The sequence below is a fragment of the Sapajus apella genome, unplaced genomic scaffold (assembly GCF_009761245.1).
Source record: "Sapajus apella isolate SASKATOON/1434 unplaced genomic scaffold, GSC_monkey_1.0 scaffold69, whole genome shotgun sequence".
NCBI classification, from domain to species: domain Eukaryota; kingdom Metazoa; phylum Chordata; class Mammalia; order Primates; family Cebidae; genus Sapajus; species Sapajus apella.
This window is the reverse complement of record NW_022437009.1, coordinates 2,777,624-2,794,901: the sequence shown is the minus strand read 5'-3', so window position 1 is coordinate 2,794,901 and position 17,278 is coordinate 2,777,624. Positions and strand designations below refer to the sequence as shown.

General features: G+C 38.2%; 1 protein-coding gene across 1 annotated transcript in view; it reads left to right on the top strand.

Moving 5' to 3' along the window:
• Positions 1–4,248: 4,248 nt before the first annotated feature.
• Positions 4,249–17,278, top strand: part of MAN1A2 (mannosidase alpha class 1A member 2) — a 160,980-nt gene continuing 147,950 nt past the window's right edge. The window contains exon 1 of the mRNA XM_032249606.1: positions 4,249–5,416. Within this exon, the coding sequence (XP_032105497.1) occupies positions 5,115–5,416 (302 nt within the window). The 5' untranslated portion in view covers positions 4,249–5,114. The remainder of the gene's footprint in view (positions 5,417–17,278) is intronic.

The following is a 17,278-nucleotide window of genomic DNA, read 5'->3' as shown; positions in this document are numbered from 1 at the left end:
GAAAAGATAGTTTTCTAAATGGATGCTAGGCAAACTGAAATTTCATGTTTCCAAGCCACACAAACACTACAACCATCAGCAGCCTATTATTCTGAATAGAACAAACAAGTCTTTAAAGCATTTTAGAAACAATAACTCATTTGATCCTTAAACAGTCCTATAAAATAGGTAAGGATTATTACGTTTTATAAATAAGGAAACTCAGTAAGGAGTAGAGCTAGGTTTGAAATCTGTGTCTTCTGACTCCTAGTTCAGTACTCATACACATTTAAAGAGCTCCACTTTATTAACGTATTTAAAGAAGTAAAGCATTGCCTGAAATAAGAGAGTACTGCCTGTGAAAGCACAAATATACCATCTATGTCTTTGATAACAGACACACGTTGACAATACCCATTAGTTATTCTGAACCCATTTTACTTGCAATATAATAGCACTGCCCCACCATTTTCACTTTGCCAGCTCAAGAGTGTTGGGAGATTAGTGCCAGACAAGCTATTTACTGGAAGAGCAGAGCAGGAATTGTTCTGGGTAAATGACAGGAAAAACCAGCTATGGGTGCCGGTGCATGTTCTGCTACCTAAGCTGGAGCATGACCCTTCTCTCATGGTTAATTAAAGGCTCAGCTCAGGTGACGCTGGATCCCAGTCCACCTCCTCACTCTGGTGCCCCTTCAGCGTTTCTTTCCGCAAAGCCCACGATGCTTTGTTCCAACAGCATTCTTCCCACTGTCTTGTAATTGCCAGTGTTCATCTATTTCTCCACACCAGACTGCAAGCTCACTGAGCATAAGGATTCTGACTTACTTCTCCAAATCCCTAACACCTAGTACAGGATTTGTCAAATAGTAGTCCTCCAACAAATGAGTCTTTTATAAGCAAATGAGCCTCAAGTACTTTGGATAGGAGAGGCAGCCAAGCTTTTTTGAGTTTGCTGACTTTCATGAATCTAACTTGAGGGCTTCATAGCACTGAACTTCAGTTTACCCCTGACCTCTGGGGAAAATGCCTCATAGAGGAAAGCAAGAGTGGAAGGAGCAGGGCTGAAGCCTGCTATTTCTCTACACATTCAGTGGTCATGTCCAGTAATTTCTCCTCTACCATCTTCCTTAGACATTTTGGGCACCAGTTGGAACAGGTTACATAAGTAAATCAAAAGCCTCTTTTTGCATACCAGCTGTATTTTTTTTTTCCTGTAGCACATTACTTCAGTTTCACTTAAAACAGAGCTAGATATGTGTGTGTGTGTGTATACATAACAGGTGTCAAATGGTTTCAATAATAGAAAAGTCAACATATGGTTGAACAAATACAAGTAACTTTCTTTTTTTTTTAATTTAAAAGATGGGGTTCCACCATCATGGCCAGGCTGGTCTTGAACTCCTGACCTCTGGTGATCCACCCACCTCGGCCTCCCAAAGTGCTAGGATTACAGGCATGAGCCACCGCGCCTGGCCAAATACAAGTAACTTTCACATTGTAATACATGAGTGGATCTTAGGAATGGTCCTTTAAATGTGTAGGAGTAAAGTTCGTTAGTAATTTATTAATTCTAAAATATTTATATGGATTTGTAAAAGGGAAATCATCACTTTGGAATCTGATCAAAGCTTAACTGCTCTTTGCAAATGAAATATTCTCTTTAGATTATCTGGAATGATCCTTCCCTGTTGTTAAGTGTATACACACATACACACACACATAAAACAGGCCGCATAGTGTTTCTGCTGACTGCCCTAAGATGGGCCGGCCTATGTGTTCATCTTGATACCACTGAGTCCACCTATTTGAAATCTGACCTTAACTTTTTCAGGTACCAGTTCCTTTATAACATTTATTTAATTGTAAATATAATACAACAGTATACAATGGAGAAAATCATATGTAATACCAGTATTACATATGATTAACAGATGATTAATCTGTTTACATATTATCTGATTACATGATATTATCAGTTGCAATCTTTTTCAAATATTCCGTTTTTTGTTTTTAAGTGCATGTAATCACAATTAATGAATATATTTGCAACCTGCTTTTTTAAAACAATATGATTCTTTAAAAGCTCAGACTTGTCTTGAGAAGAGTTTGTAATACTATGTATACAATATTTTGGTTGCTGGTATAGGCGTGTAATAACTGGTTATCAATGACTTTAAAACTGCAGACTGCATTTGGATATCTGTAATAACCCCTAATTTAAATTTTTACTCTCATGAAGTAAAAATGAATTTTGCAAAATAGACAAGCAAAGAAAAAGGAGGCTTCTCCATCAGCCATGAGGTCTTACTTAAGTCACACTTGTCAACTAGGTTATGCCAGGTTTCATGATTGACATCTCTTGTGGCTAAGTTTGGTGTCAACCTAGGTAATACTTACTGTTAAAGATTTATATAACTTGCTATTTCATTCAGAGTTCAATATTTATTTCCCCTGAACTTTTCATGGAAAATAATGACCTCAACAGTAGGAAAAGTGTGTTCTCTTTTCTTTGACTTACAGAGTCTCAACATTAGCGACTTATTCTTAAATTTGGCACATTTTATAAAGACACATTGGGAAGGCAGAAAGTTTCTTACATCTACTCTTCACAACTGTCCAACACAAATCTCAACAGGGACTGGACACTTCTTGCTAACCAGTCTCCCTTGGTGAACTGGTGAGAGGTGGCCCTCAACATTTTTACTTTTTATTTGGTGAAGCAGGGTCAGTGACAATGACTTCTTTTGTCATGTGGTAGGCAGTTAGATATGCAAAGCTTCTAGAAATAGTGCAGACTGGGAGACTGGAATGTAATTACGAATTGTACCAATCAACCTGAGACTTTTTTGCCTGATTTTTAAGCAAAGGCTGACTTTTACTCTCCTGACATTTAAAGGCCTCCTCTCCAATTCCCAGTCATCAGTAAAGGATGTGTACAGGAAATGACAATATTAGAACTAAACAATCTGCAAGTAAATCAGATGCAAGAGTCTACGTACCTTGCAAGGAAATCTTTTGCACTTAATCACAACATGGCTCTTCTCAATACTATGGAGAGCAGAATTGATTCAGATTGTTTTTAAGGCTGAATGTAAACAATAATGCTGCCTTTTTGGGTTTCAGCACCTCCTCATTCGTCCCTATTACCTCTTTTATGGGCGGGGTGGTGGCGAGGAGCGTGAAGATGACAGAACGGGCCCCAGACACTGAACCATGAGGAGGCGTCTGTCATATAGGGGGTACCTAGATTCCTCCGAAAAAACGCCCAGCTTAAGGAGCAGGGTCACCCTTTTAACACGGAACCTGGCACATGTTTTTCTCTCTGTCCATTAATGGAACCTCGGGCGCCCAACAACGTGAGCATGGGCTGCATGGAAGTTTGAGACCCTGTTGCTGAATCCTGGGGCCTGATGGTCTATAATTGAAGACAAGACTTCACAGAGCCACACTAAACGTTAACCTAAGCCGTTAATTCCAGCGACCCTTAATTTCAGGGAAACCTTCGCGACCCAAGCCCTCGCTCCCTCTCGTCCAAACACCGGGTCAACCCCACGAACTGGCGGTGGCAAGGCCCTGGGCACCGGTGAAGGTCTCGGGGCAACGCGGATCCGCGCCGTCCTCCTCTCTCGCGCTCAGACGGCGGCAGCAGCAGGACGCTTCCGGGCTGCCGGAGCCGGCAGGGGCACGAGGCCCGAGCGCGGGCCGGGGGGCCTGGCGGCCGGGCGGGGCGGGGGAGGGGCGGCGGCGGGGCCGGGAGCGTGCGCGCGCACCTCACACTCCATCGCCCGGGGACGCCCACTCGCGAGTCGGGGCGGGTAGGCCGGCCCGCGCCCCATCGCCCCATCGCCCCGTCGCCCCAGCCCTCCAGTTCCTCTCCGGCGTGCGCCCAACGCGTGTGGGCCCAGCAGCTGCTGAGCTCACCAGGCCCGGGGAGGCAGGAGACGAGGAGCAGGCCGCAGCGCCGCGCGGCGTGGGCGCGCTGCCTCTCCGGCAGCCGCCGCCAGAGCGAGCAGCTGCGAGCCACCGGAGGCGGGGCGGAGGCCCCCGCGGCCGGGCGGAAAGGAGACACGGCCGACCTCTGTCCGCCCGCGGCGCGGCGGCTCCCGCGCGCCCCGGGCCTCCCGCCGTCCCACGGCTGAACGGGGAATGAGCCGGCGCCTGCCCCGGGCTCTCGGAGCGTGGGCCGCGGCTCGGTTTCTTCCCATGCCGCGGATGCGCGGGGTTCGGCCGCTGCGGCCGGTGGCCTAGCTCGGGGAGCAGGCGCCGGGGTTCACAACCCGCCACGGAGAGGAGGCGGCGGAGGAGGAGGAGCCGGGCGGGGGCGGTCGCCGCGCGTCCCCTCCCCGCCGTACACGCCGGGGCTTCTCAGTGGCCGCCGGAGGAGGAAGTTCCGCTCCCTGACAGACCCGTGCGGTAGCAACAGCGGCGGCGGCCGCGGTGGCTGGCCGGGCTCAGGTACTCCGGAGGCGATTGCCCTTCGCGCCAGCCGTCGAGTGGGCAGCGCCGGAGCTCAGCCGGGCGCCGGGCTCCTGCCGGGCAGCGCAGGGAAGCGCAGGCGGCCGAGAACTCCTTCCTGCGACTTCGCCCAGCGCTGCTGCCTCGGCTTCCCGGCGAGGTGGGAGACCGTCCTCCCTGTTCGCAGAGGTCCGTGGGAGACCCTCATTTTTTCCACGGCGGAGGTGAAGAGATTCTGGAATAGAAGCGTCGAAGGAGATCAAGTGAACCTTCCACAGTTCCTCGGATGTCGCGAGGCTCCCTTTCGGGGCGGAAGACTACATTGGAGCATCTCACTGAGGTGCAGGAATGGAAGGACCCACCTTGCAGCTTTTCTGCAGTGTGGCTTGCTTGATCTACCCCTAGGAAAGAAGAGGAGGCTTGTAATAACCCGATGAAGCACACATGTTACAGAGGATGTCGCCGGTCATAAACTTGTGATCTTTTAGGGGAGGTCATACACGCTTCTGAGTGGAAATGGGCGTGAAAGAGGTGCCCTCTTAAAAAGCACAACAGTCCTTTAAGAGGAGCGAAATTGAGTTTTCCCATTTCTGCCAAGATTTTGAAGACAGTTCAATGTATTGTACATTTGGTGTAAGATGAGAACTTTCTAAAGTATTCTGTCCAAGAGCGTAAACGATGACTACCCCAGCCCTGCTGCCCCTCTCTGGACGTAGGATACCACCTCTGAACCTGGGGCCGCCCTCCTTCCCACATCACAGGGCTACCTTGAGACTTTCTGAGAAGTTTATTCTTCTCCTTATCCTTAGTGCCTTCATCACCCTGTGTTTTGGGGCATTCTTTTTCCTTCCAGACTCTTCAAAACACAAACGCTTTGATTTGGGTTTAGAAGATGTGTTGATTCCACATGTAGATGCCGGTAAAGGGGCTAAAAACCCTGGAGTCTTCCTGATCCATGGACCCGATGAACATAGACACAGGTTTGTTTATTTCAGAAGTTCTGGTACTAACATTTGGCAGAGGAAGGTACGGTTATTGGATCGAATCTGTCTTTTTTTTTTTTTTTTTTCTTGCAGTAAAATGTAATTTTTCGAGTCGTAAGAATTGTATTAATTCAAGACTGACGGAATAAAACCATAGACTGGATCCTATTCAATTATGAATAGTAATCTGTCATGTACTAAGCAGTTTAAAGTTCTTAGAGTCCTAAGTCGTTCTTCTTTTTGGTTTTATATAAGAGAAACATTTGCTTTCAGAGTTGTGTTTAATGTGAACATCTGGGAAGGGAGGTATGAAAACTTAACCTAAAGAAATGGTGACATAAGCTGTGCCTGTATTTATTAAGAATATGTTGCAGTCAGTCATTGTGCCATCATGTGAAATCAATGCATTGAACCTTGGCAGCTCTTTTGGGTTTGCTATCCCACAGGGCTCTCATTTTCTGGCTTGTACTTGAAGCTTAGTAGTGAATCTTAGCTTTTTAGGATGACAAACGTGGGCAAAATATAACTGTCATTTCTTAACGTGAAAATATCCTGTTTTTTCTTCTTTTTTGAGTACGTGTTGGTGCTCCATGTGAAATCAGTTAAGTTAAAAGGTATCATTGAATCCTAAGTTATTGCACGTTGTGAGGCTTGTAGACAAGATTTATTTTTGTAAAATTTAATTTTACTCATTCTCTTTTTTAAGGTAATAGATGGCCTGTGTCAAGCAACTATTAGAATTTGTTTGATTAACGGGTTCACTTGCTTTCAGATGATCAAATCTAAACTGAGCTCTGGGGAGAGCATAGCCAAACTAGGATAAAATGGGTGCTCTAGTTAAAATTTTTATGATTTTTGTATTTGTACTCAAAAGAGTTTGGGAAAGTAGTTGACTTTTCTTAAACCTGTCATCTTTTCCCTGCTTCTTAAAATAATTGTTGAGTATGTGGAAAAAAAAAATCATATTCTTGAATTCAGTTCCCATTTGATGATAGTTTTAACTTTTTTGTCAAGCACACAAAAAGCTTAGGCTCTCATGTGAGCCTACATTAAGTATTTGGGGAAATGCACTGTTTTAATGAGAACTGGTGTTTCTTTTTTCTCAACCTAGTTAATTCATTACTTGTGTGTTTGACTTTTGGATGAACTTTTGGAGTAGTTACTTCTAATATTGTTTCATGCCATTCTTTTGTAACTAAGTTAATTTGGATTTTTTGCCATTTTCAACTTCTGTACTCTTGGATTTGTTTCTTTAATTTTGCCCTTTTCTTGTTGTGATTTTAAGAATTCTAATATGATCTGTGAAATATGTTACTGAAAAATGAACACTGAAAATAATTTTCCTTGAAAATCTTATTTCCCATGGTATTTGTATTACCTATGAAATATATTGAAAAAAAGTGTTAAGACTAGTTTTAGAGCTGTTTCATAGCAGCCACACATTGACATTAACATTATTTAGCTCTATTATGAATAGTAATCTGTCATGTAGTAAGGAGTTTAAAAAGCTCACTTTGCATGGTCTAAAAGTTTAAAATAATATGACCACATTTTAGTTTAAAGACATTTACACAAAAATTTTCAGTAAATGGAGTTAAAATATGAAATCTGAATGAAAATACAGATATGTGCCTTTTATTCACATTTTTAAAAGTCTATATAAATAGTTTAAACAGGAGTTCTTAAATTTATAAAACCCTTGGATATATGTGCGTATGTATTTAGCTATCTAACACTACTAGGTTCCTGAGTTTGGAATGAGAGTTTGGTTATTGTTCTGATAGCAAGGGGTGGTTTGTGAGCCATACTCTTAAGTTTTGCATGCTAAGAGTCTGGGATAGCAAGTGATACAAGTGAGTCTGGATAGATTCCAATGCATTTTTTGGAATCTGTTCGGTTCCTGAGTTTTGGAAAAAGAGAATTCAAATAGAGTTCAGATAGCAAAGGATCCTTGTGTTATCTCTGTATGTTTCTGTGGTTATATCAGTTTACATTTGCTTTAGCATATTATTTGCTGTTGTTTACTATATCAGAAAAGAGTCTCTAGTAATAAACTTTCTTCTACTTTGAGCAAGGAAATACATTTTAAATTAAGTGTATGTTTAAAATGTGGAAACAGAAAACATCAAATATGTAAACATTAACTTATTTAAAAATAATTCAGAAGAGTAGCGTTTTTACAGTTGGTACTAAGATCATACATATTTTGGGTTTTGGTCAGAACTTACCTAATTTAGAAAAAAACAAATCTACAATTTATCTTAATTGTGTGTGTGTGTGTGTGTGTGTGTGTGTGTGTGTGTTTAAGGGTACAGGATAGAGTGCTGAGGAATGTCCTTTAGCTGATAAGTAATGCAAAATAAATCATGGCCACCATTTTTTATTTCCAGTATTTAAGAGATACTTGTTTAGTTAATATTTCTTTATTAATAGATTAGGGTATAATAATTTGGTGTTTAAGTTCTGGAGTTAGACTGTATAGATTCATACATAGCTTGCCACTGATTAGATTTGTGATACTGAGAAGTTTTTAAACTCTATGTTACGTTGTTTCCTTTGTATAACAGTGGTATATACCTACTTTACAGATTGTTGTGTTGAAAGAGATAGTGCATGCAAAGCACTCAGCATAGTGCCTAGCGTTTAGTGAATGATCAATAAATGTTAACTATTATTATTAATATCATTAGTGATTATAATTGTAATGGATTTTTTTTATTCGGAATCTACTTTGCTTTAAATATTGTATATTTTCTGAAAAGTTGGGTACAGTTTGATTAATATTTAAAAGCATACTAGAATCTTATTGTCTAAAGGACCCAAACTGGCTGGCAGTAAATGTATGCCTACTGTGGCAGCCACTGCTTTTATGGAACTTTCATCTAAGGAGAGATGATGGGCATTAAATAATTTTGTTTTTGAGGTGTGATGAATGTTATGAAGTTGTATTCAGTGCTATCAGAGCACATAATGGGCGAGCTAGTCTATGCAGTGGGGGTGGAGGGGCAGTGGGAATAAGGAAGACTTCATTGAGGAAGTGTGGCTCAGAAACTTAGATGAGTAGGAGATCAGTGAAGTAGAATTGGGGATTGACGGGAAGAATGGTCAAAGCAGAAGACACAACATATGTGAGAGCCATAAGGTAAAAAAGCTTGGCATCACTGAGGATCTGAGAAGCGTTAAATATGGCTGATGTAGAGTGTGTGGGTCTAGGTGATGAGACTAGGTGAGAGGTCAGGTTTGGCCTGGTTACAAGTTTTTTGGCCTCTTTATTGTTGTTATAAAAGTTTGAATTACTTGTCAGCATTCACAGATCAGGAGGTTTTATGTAAAACTCTGGATTTTTTATTTCTGTTGAAAAATTAGAGGTTGTGGCAACATAGAATTTATTTTTAGGTGGTAATATTCAAGCCACAACCCAGCGCTACTCGGAGTGTGAAATAAGTAAACATAAATAAATCAGTAGTTAACCTGGTTGTTGTTGAGTTTGCAAATTCTAATCAGGATTCTAGAGAATTTGTAGTTAAATATTTTGGTCTTTGTCATAAATACTAAGAGAAGTTGTTGAAGGATTTTAATAAAAGCAAGAAAATGACATGATCATTTTAAATTAAAAAAATTAAATAATCACTTTGGTTGCAGTGATTATTTACTGGATGGTGAGAAGCAGGAGGATAACAAGTTAAGAGGGTCTGGGTCACAAAGAATATATTGGCTTGGACCACAGTGGTGATAGTGGAGAATGAAATAAATTAGTGGAGAAAAGTGGTTGGTTTAAGAGGTGTTAAACTATTAAGTTTCACAGAAAATGGTGGTTGGCTAAATATGGGGCAAAAGTAGGAGGAAAAGAGAGCCTGAGATAACTTAAAGGTTTCTGGGTGACATGGCCATGGGTAGTAAGAAATATATGCTGTATTTAATTAATGCTTTAATTTATATTAGTGGTATTACATGAATTTAGTATGTTTTCATGAGGAAACCAATATGTTCCCTTCTATTAAGTAGTTCATAAATAATCCAGAATTTTCAAACACTACAGAGATACTTTATAGATGATAAGGACATATCAAATGTGTAGATTGATATTGATTATGGTTATAGTATCTATGATTTTTCAGTACCCGAAACAAGAAGTGGTTATAACATACATAAATGTTATATGCATAAAGTATACTTTGTGTACATAATAGACCTCAATAATTAAAATTGACTTTTTTTTTTTGAAACTGACATTTGTTTTATGTAATGGCATTATATAAATAATGAAAAAAAAAACCCGGCTAATGAACTGTTCATTTGAATGCTTAGTAAGTTTCACACTCCAGTCATAATTTTGTTGGTCTGAATTGAATACTTGAGGGTCAGGTATATGTTTAGCTTTGATAGTTTCCTCAAAGGGAAAGAATATAGGCATTGGAGTTAGAAATAAGGTTGCATTTTAGTTATACTAACTAGCTGTGTGACATTGTGCTAGACAGAATCACTCTAAACCTTTGCACTGTCCAATACCATAACCACTAGTTATATATGAATATCGCACTTGAAATGTGGCTAGTTCAGGTTGCAGTGTGCTTTAGTGAGAGTTTCTTGAGTTCTTCATGTCATGATTTGTGTTTTTTGCTTGATTCAGTTTTATTACAGGAGTAGAGATTTCAAATCTCACTATTGTGATTTTAATTTTCTTGGTATCTTTCTTCATCTCATCCCTCTTCTGGGCCTTTTATTAAATCCTGTTTTTTATTTAGGGCTTTGTGCTCCTGTTTGGGGGACCTCACATTGTTTTATCCTCTAGTAGGTCTGCTGGATGTTCCATTTCCCTTATAAATTGCTCATGGTTATTTTTCCCACCTCCCTTTACCCAGATGCGAATTATTGTGAGGTCTGTTTATATTTGACATTTGTCAACAACAGAGTGATGTAGATGTCTTTGCTGCATTTTTTTTTTTTTTTTTTTTGGTCCACTTGTATACTGAATGAATACCCTTTTCATCTTTGTAGTCGGAGAGAACAAATTGATCTATACAGCTCTCAGTCTAGTTTCCTCTGTTCTGATGGTAGCCCCTTCAGTAGTCTCAACTGTTTTGGTGCTGGAATAGGTTTTTATGCAATTCAAAACTCCGAGTACATTTGGAAATGTGGACAGTCACTAGGATTCTTTTTGTCTTGCCTCTCACCACACAGAATGCAGTTGCTCATCAAACTTCCCTAGCACAAATCCTCTAAGAGTTGCTCTGTGACAAAATGTAGCTAGATAAAAAAGAATTAGGAAGGGACTGTGTGGAAAAACCGATTGAACTGCATGGAGGTCTCTGTCTCATTTTCTTATTGAGACAGACCATTGGGTCTTTCAGATAGGTTACAATTGGGATAAGGTAATAGTTTGGACATTTTTGTTTCATGGAGCAAGGCATGGTTCTGGCAAATCTAGATTTTTAAAAATAAGTTCTTTCAGATTCTGACAGTATCATATGGCTCTCTTTTTTTGATAGTCTGAGTTTTCATTTTCTGTGCCGTTCACAGATATAGTAATTGAGAAGAGGCTGTATATTCTGGGGCTGCTCATCAGATAACATTTTGTAGATGCTTGTTTAAAGTCTGATTTTGATTTGAAACAAAGTAACAGTGACTTTGCTTTTATTAGTTCAGGATTATAAAATCACTGAATATATCAGTGTGTTTCATTCTTCTCAGAAATGAGGAGTATTATTATGGCATGGTTAAAATGCAGAATGCCAAAATGTGAGTCCTGATTTTCATGTAGGTCCGTGAGGGCTGGACATTTCAGGAGATGACATAATGCACAATGTTCTTAATAAGTGAAAAGTATTTATTGGATATAGTTAAATGTTTCAGGGAATCTGAAATTGTTCAAGTACTAGTTTGTTCATTTGCTCTAAAAGCTATAATAACTTTTACACAATTTTTCTTGGGTTTTATGAGAAGATTTTCAGGGTTATGATGAAATGTTTGTTTTCTCTTATTAATATTTCTTTTGGGCTTTCTTAATAAAATATCAAACTCACAATCTTTATAATAGATTTATAAAGATTATTTAGTCCCATGGTAATGTAGTTTAAGATTTTGTTTCCTGTCATCACTGTTTATTGTAAATCTTTGCTTGAATTACTTTGAGTTTTTTCACTTAATGTTATTTCTAATAGTGTTTCTTGATCTTCAGATTCTTTTTAGTGTTTTACTTGTTAACAGCTGAGGTAGCCCACATCCACATGTGTTAGTCATTTTTTCATTGTTATAACTGAATACCACAGACTGGTTAATTTGTAAACAATAGAAATGCATTTGGCTCATGATTCAGGAGGTCGAGAAGTCCAAAAGCATGGCATTGGCATCTGATGAAGGCCTTCTTGCTGTGTCATCCCATGGAGAAAGGTGGAATGGCAAGAGAGTGGGTGAGAGAGAGGAAGAGGAAGTGGGCATAAATCATCCTTTTATCAGGAACTCACTCCTGTGACAATGGCATTAATTCATGAGGGCTCTGCCCTCAGGACCTAATCACGTCTTAAAGGTCTTACTCCTGAACACTGTTGCATGGGGATTAAGTTTCTAACACATGAACTTTGAGGAAGACACATTCAAACCATAACATCACATATAGACTTACTCCCTTACTTCCCTGTCATTAGGTAGTTTTTCTTTTTTTTAATCTTTCTCGTGTATTGTTTATGATTGCATATTTAAAGTGTTTTACAATCATTTGCTTACTTACCTGTCTCTTTCAATAGAAGATGTACTCCTTGAGAACAGATCACTATATTTTATTTATGTTTGTATCTCCAATATTTGAAGTACATTTGGTCCTTAATAAAATTGTATGTCTGTTGAGTGAATGTGTCCATGGCAAAGTAACAAATTCCGCAGAGAAGATATAAACAAAATGCAAGGCAGTATTGAGAGAGAAGATGCAAAAGCAGGGGGGATAGTGTCTTAAAGTAAGAATACAGTCTTTAATAAAGGCCCTTTATAAAAAAATAATAAAAAGATTAGGAATAACTTGTATTGGCCCTATTTAGAACATAGTCCTTTAAATGTATCTAAAGTATTTTCTTCTGAGTAGCTGGAACTATAGGCATCAGTTGGGAATACAGGTGTGAATGACCACAGTGGGCTAAGTGTTAATTTTTTGTTAATAGAGATGGGGTCTTACTTTGTTGCCCAGGCTGATCTGCATTCAAGCAGTCCTCTAACCTTGGCCTCCCAAATCGTTGGGATTACAGGTGTTAGCCACTGCACCCAACCAGATCTCATTTTTACAGTTATGGATACTTTCAAATGGAGCTTATGCCTAAGATTGGAAAGTTGGTAACACAGAAGCTAAGTATCTTCTAGAAATCAGTAGTACAAGGTAAACATTAATTTGTTTTTTTTTTTTTTTTAAGTGAAAGCAAGTTTATTAGAGAGGGAAAGAAACAAAGGATTGGCTACTCCAAAGGTAAAGCAGCCAGTTTAATTTATTTTTAACTAGGCAAATGTTTTGTTTACTGTTGTTTGAAAACTGTAGAAATATATAACTTATATGGCAGGCGGAGGTGGGAGGATTGATTGCTTGAGGCCAGAAGTTTGAGACTAGCCTGGGCAACATAGTGAGACCCTGTCACTGCACACACCTGCACATGCACACACATGCGTACACATGCACATAACTGGGCATAGTGGTTGGTGCCTCCCTGTAGTTGGAGGCTGAGGTGGGAGGATCACTTGAGCCCAGGAGTTTGAGGGTGCAGTTAGCTATGATTGTGTTGTTAGGCTGTGTCACTCCAGCCTGAGAGACAGAGACTGCCTCTTAAAAAAAAAATTAACTTGGTTTGGGCTGATTCCATGTATTTCTTGGATAGGAAAATCATATTACTACTTTTATTTTCCCTAGTTATGCAAATTCTGTGAGAAAAGTTTATTTTCACTGCTGTTGAATTTTTGCTAGAACTTTATTCCTGTTAGAAGACTGCACTGGAGTTTTATTTTCAGATTGGGTGTTAGGATTTCTCATTAAAAAAAAAAAGTCTCCTTCACATGACATTCTTTCCAATGATCTGTTTTTCAGTTTAGTGTAGTCCAGAAGGAAGGCATCATTACATATTATAAAGAACATTGGACTCAGTGTTAAGAGACAGGGCCTTCAGTTTCACCACTGTCCTTGGTTGTTGAAGTATATTTAGATAAGCTGTTCAACTTCTCTGTGCCTTGATGCTCTTATTTATGAAATGAAGGAACTGATTGAATCTTTAAAGATTTTTTCTAGCTCATGCATATGAAATACAAGTAATTTTATGAAGTAGGGAACTGAAGAGTGTGCAGTAATTTAGTTCATACATCACAAATATTACAAAGATAAAATGTATTCTACCAAATAGGAATTAGTGTCTTTTTGTATGTAAAAATTAGTTTAAAAATCACTTTAGAAATGATTAAACTGTATTTACATATTATGATTATTTACGTAATGAAATCAATACTAATTTAAAATGTGAAAATGAATAAATGACTTCTATACATTCTCATTTCTCATTCGTTTAAAAGTATAGTTTATTGAGTGTGCTATATGTCAGCCTGAAGGTACTGAGTATATTTACAAAATTGTTTTCAGGTGTCATTTCTTGAGCCTAATTATCAATTACACATCTTCACCTGTTACCTAAGACTTTAAGATAGATTCTGTGGAAAAGAGCCCTTGCCTGAGGCCTCAGACCCTTTGAAGACTCTTACTACTCCTGTGGCACAATTTTCTTTGATTTAAGGTTATAATTTCCTTTTAAAAAAATGTTTTATTTTTATTTTTTAACAAAACACACCTCTCATGGGAAGTACTGTCATTTCCTAACCTTAATATTGAGAGATACCACTGAAAGTGTTTTCTTCTGTTCTCCATATCTTAACAGCTTTTGGTACTAGTCATACAGATAGTTTTTTGTTTTTTTTTTTAAAGAGGAAATTAAGTAATCTGGAGATTACAAAGAGCAATGAAGGTACAGTTGTTCCTTTTGACTTTTGTTTTGATATTTACGTATTTATATAATCAACGTGTTATGTAGGTCTCTTGGCCTCCCCTTAGTGATATTGATATTACCGTTAAAAAATATTAGTCACATTCATTTATTCAACAAGTGTTTTGAGTATTACGTACCAATCATTATGCTAAGTAGTGGAGATTATTAGTGAATATTCTAGAAGATTAATTTTGACTGTATGCATTATTGAAAAATTCAGATCTTAGACTCACATTTTAATATTTTTCTTAAAGCAGGTTTGGAGCCAGATTCCAGGGGTCTTAGAGATACCTTTCCACCTATGGGAGGTTCTGGTACAGGCAATTAGGGCATTGGCATTTTTTAAGAGTTCAGATAAGTTATTGCTCTATCTTTCCCTATTTTTGTTTTTTTTTTTAAAGATGCATTTATATCATTAATTTATGCATTTCTAATATATGGTCTGGGTTATCTGGTGTAAGGAAAGTGGATGTGCTGTGGTCAAGAATAGGTCGAAGCAAACTTGCAGCCCAGCATGACTCAGCGAGTTTGCAGTGCAGGCGCACAGCTCTGCTCATTATGTAACTATGCCCTGTGAGGTACATGAGGTGATCACCCATGTGAGCTAGTGCTTGACTTGGAGCCGTTATTGCCTGTGAAAGGTATGATTACTCTGCTAACATGGTACATGTGGCTCACACCAAGGCTCATTTGCACCCAGAGAGAGAGTAAAGGCATGTTGAAACTGTCTACGATTCCTTGAGTGTTTTTCCAGCTACCTGCCATTTATCTACTGACTCCCCTCAGACCCCAGACAATTAGAAATAAGAGGCAAATATTTTGAAGTTTTTTGATAAGGAATCAGACCCTGGCATCTGAAAAGAATTCCTAACATTGTGTGAAGTTGAGATCCGCTATGTATGTATGTGCAGTCAACCATTTGTATCCATAGGTTTCACATCTGTGGATTCAATCAACTACAGGTTGCAAATAATCAGAAAAAAATTTAAAAAGATGACTGTTTCTGTACTGAACATGTACAGACTATTTTTTCCTGTCATTATGCCCTAAACAATGAAGTTAACCATACATAACATTTACATTATATTAGGTATTGTAAGTAATCTAGAGTTAAAGTATAGGAGAGGATGTACATAGGTTATATGCGAATACCACACCATTTTATATAAGAGACTTAAGCATTTGTGCATTTTGGTTTCCAAGGGAGGTCCTGGAACCAATATCTCATGGATGTCAAGGAATGACTGTATTTATATTTGACTATGTATACATATTTACATATAGTTATATATGATTATATCTGTATGTTTATAAAGTTAAAAATGCACACATGACTTTTTTCCAACTACTCATATTTAGCTATATACATATTTACATATAGCTATGTGTGATTATATCTGTATGTTTATAAAATTAAAAATGCATACATGACTTTTCTAACTACTTGGCAGTGAGGTGGCATCTGATACAAAGTTTGTATGTGTTTGGTATGTATCTGTTATGCATATAATACATGTGAATTATTTTTCTATTACTTTGTGATGTCATTAATAAACATTACATCTTCATGACCTAGATTTTTTCCCTCTGCATAAAAAGATTGGTAACACCCTGGGTGAGGTGAACATTGAGCCTCTGGCTCCCCTTGAGTGCTGTTGGTGTAAATGTAAATTAATAGAATTTTCATAAAGAGCAACTTATTTATATCTACTAATTTATGGTGCATATTCTTTGATTTAGCAATTCTTCTAGGGATTTATCTTGGGAAATTCTCACATTATTGCATAAAGAAATGTTCAAAAATGTCCCCTGAAGCTGTAACTTGACACATTGTAAATGACCCAGATATCTGTCAGCAGGGATTAGTTAAATAAATGATATATCCCATCCCAATATGTGCAGAGGGGTTTTGTTTTGTTTTTGGTGCCTGTGAATCTTTCTGGATATTCTCAAATGCACCACAGTATTTTAATTTCATAGTTTTATAATGGCATGTTTTGATCTCTGGTAGGTTAAGTTTAATGTTATCATTCTTATTTTAAGAGTTATAACCATACATAAAAAGCCTTAATGGATAATATTACTGAGTGTCAGTGTAACTGCTAGTTAGCTTTGTTGAATCTTAACATTTTCTTCTTTTAGCTGAAGGTTACTCTTCTTGAGGTAAATCTTAATACTGAGTTGGACATTGTCATTCTCAGTACATGGTTTTATATTTGCACAACGTGTATTGTTGCTGTAAATTAGATAAAGTTTTGCATGTTTTTAAACATTATATGTCTTTCTGTAAGTTTTTTCCCCTTCATGTTATCTTTACAATTTGGTGTTTGGGCTCTGGTTCAATTATATAATTATGTTATCCATCTAGATATTCAGTGATTAAACCTCAGATTATTTATATATTTCCCTGTTGATAAATTTTTAGTTTTTTGTTTAGTATTTTTGTTGTTGTTGTTGTTGCAAAAACATTCTGTACATATGATCTTGGGTACGTGTGTTTCTCTCCAAGGCAAAAACTTAGAAATATAATTACTGGGTTGTAGGGCATACCCTACAAATTTAGCCACAACCCAGTAAAATTTAGCTACATTAACTCTAAATTTTGTTGTTAGCCCCTGAAGTAATCATACTAGTTTATACTCCCACCTGTACCTTTACAAACCATGATGTTGTTAGACTTTAAAACTCTTTTCTAGCCTGATGTCAATTTGTTTGTATTTCCCTGATTGCTAGCTAGGTGAAATATATATTTTTAATATATTTATTGACTGTTTGAGTTTCTTAATCTTTGAGTTACTTGGCAGTTTTTTGCTAGTTTTCTTTTGGGTTGTTGACTTTTATTCTTTTCTTTTCTTTT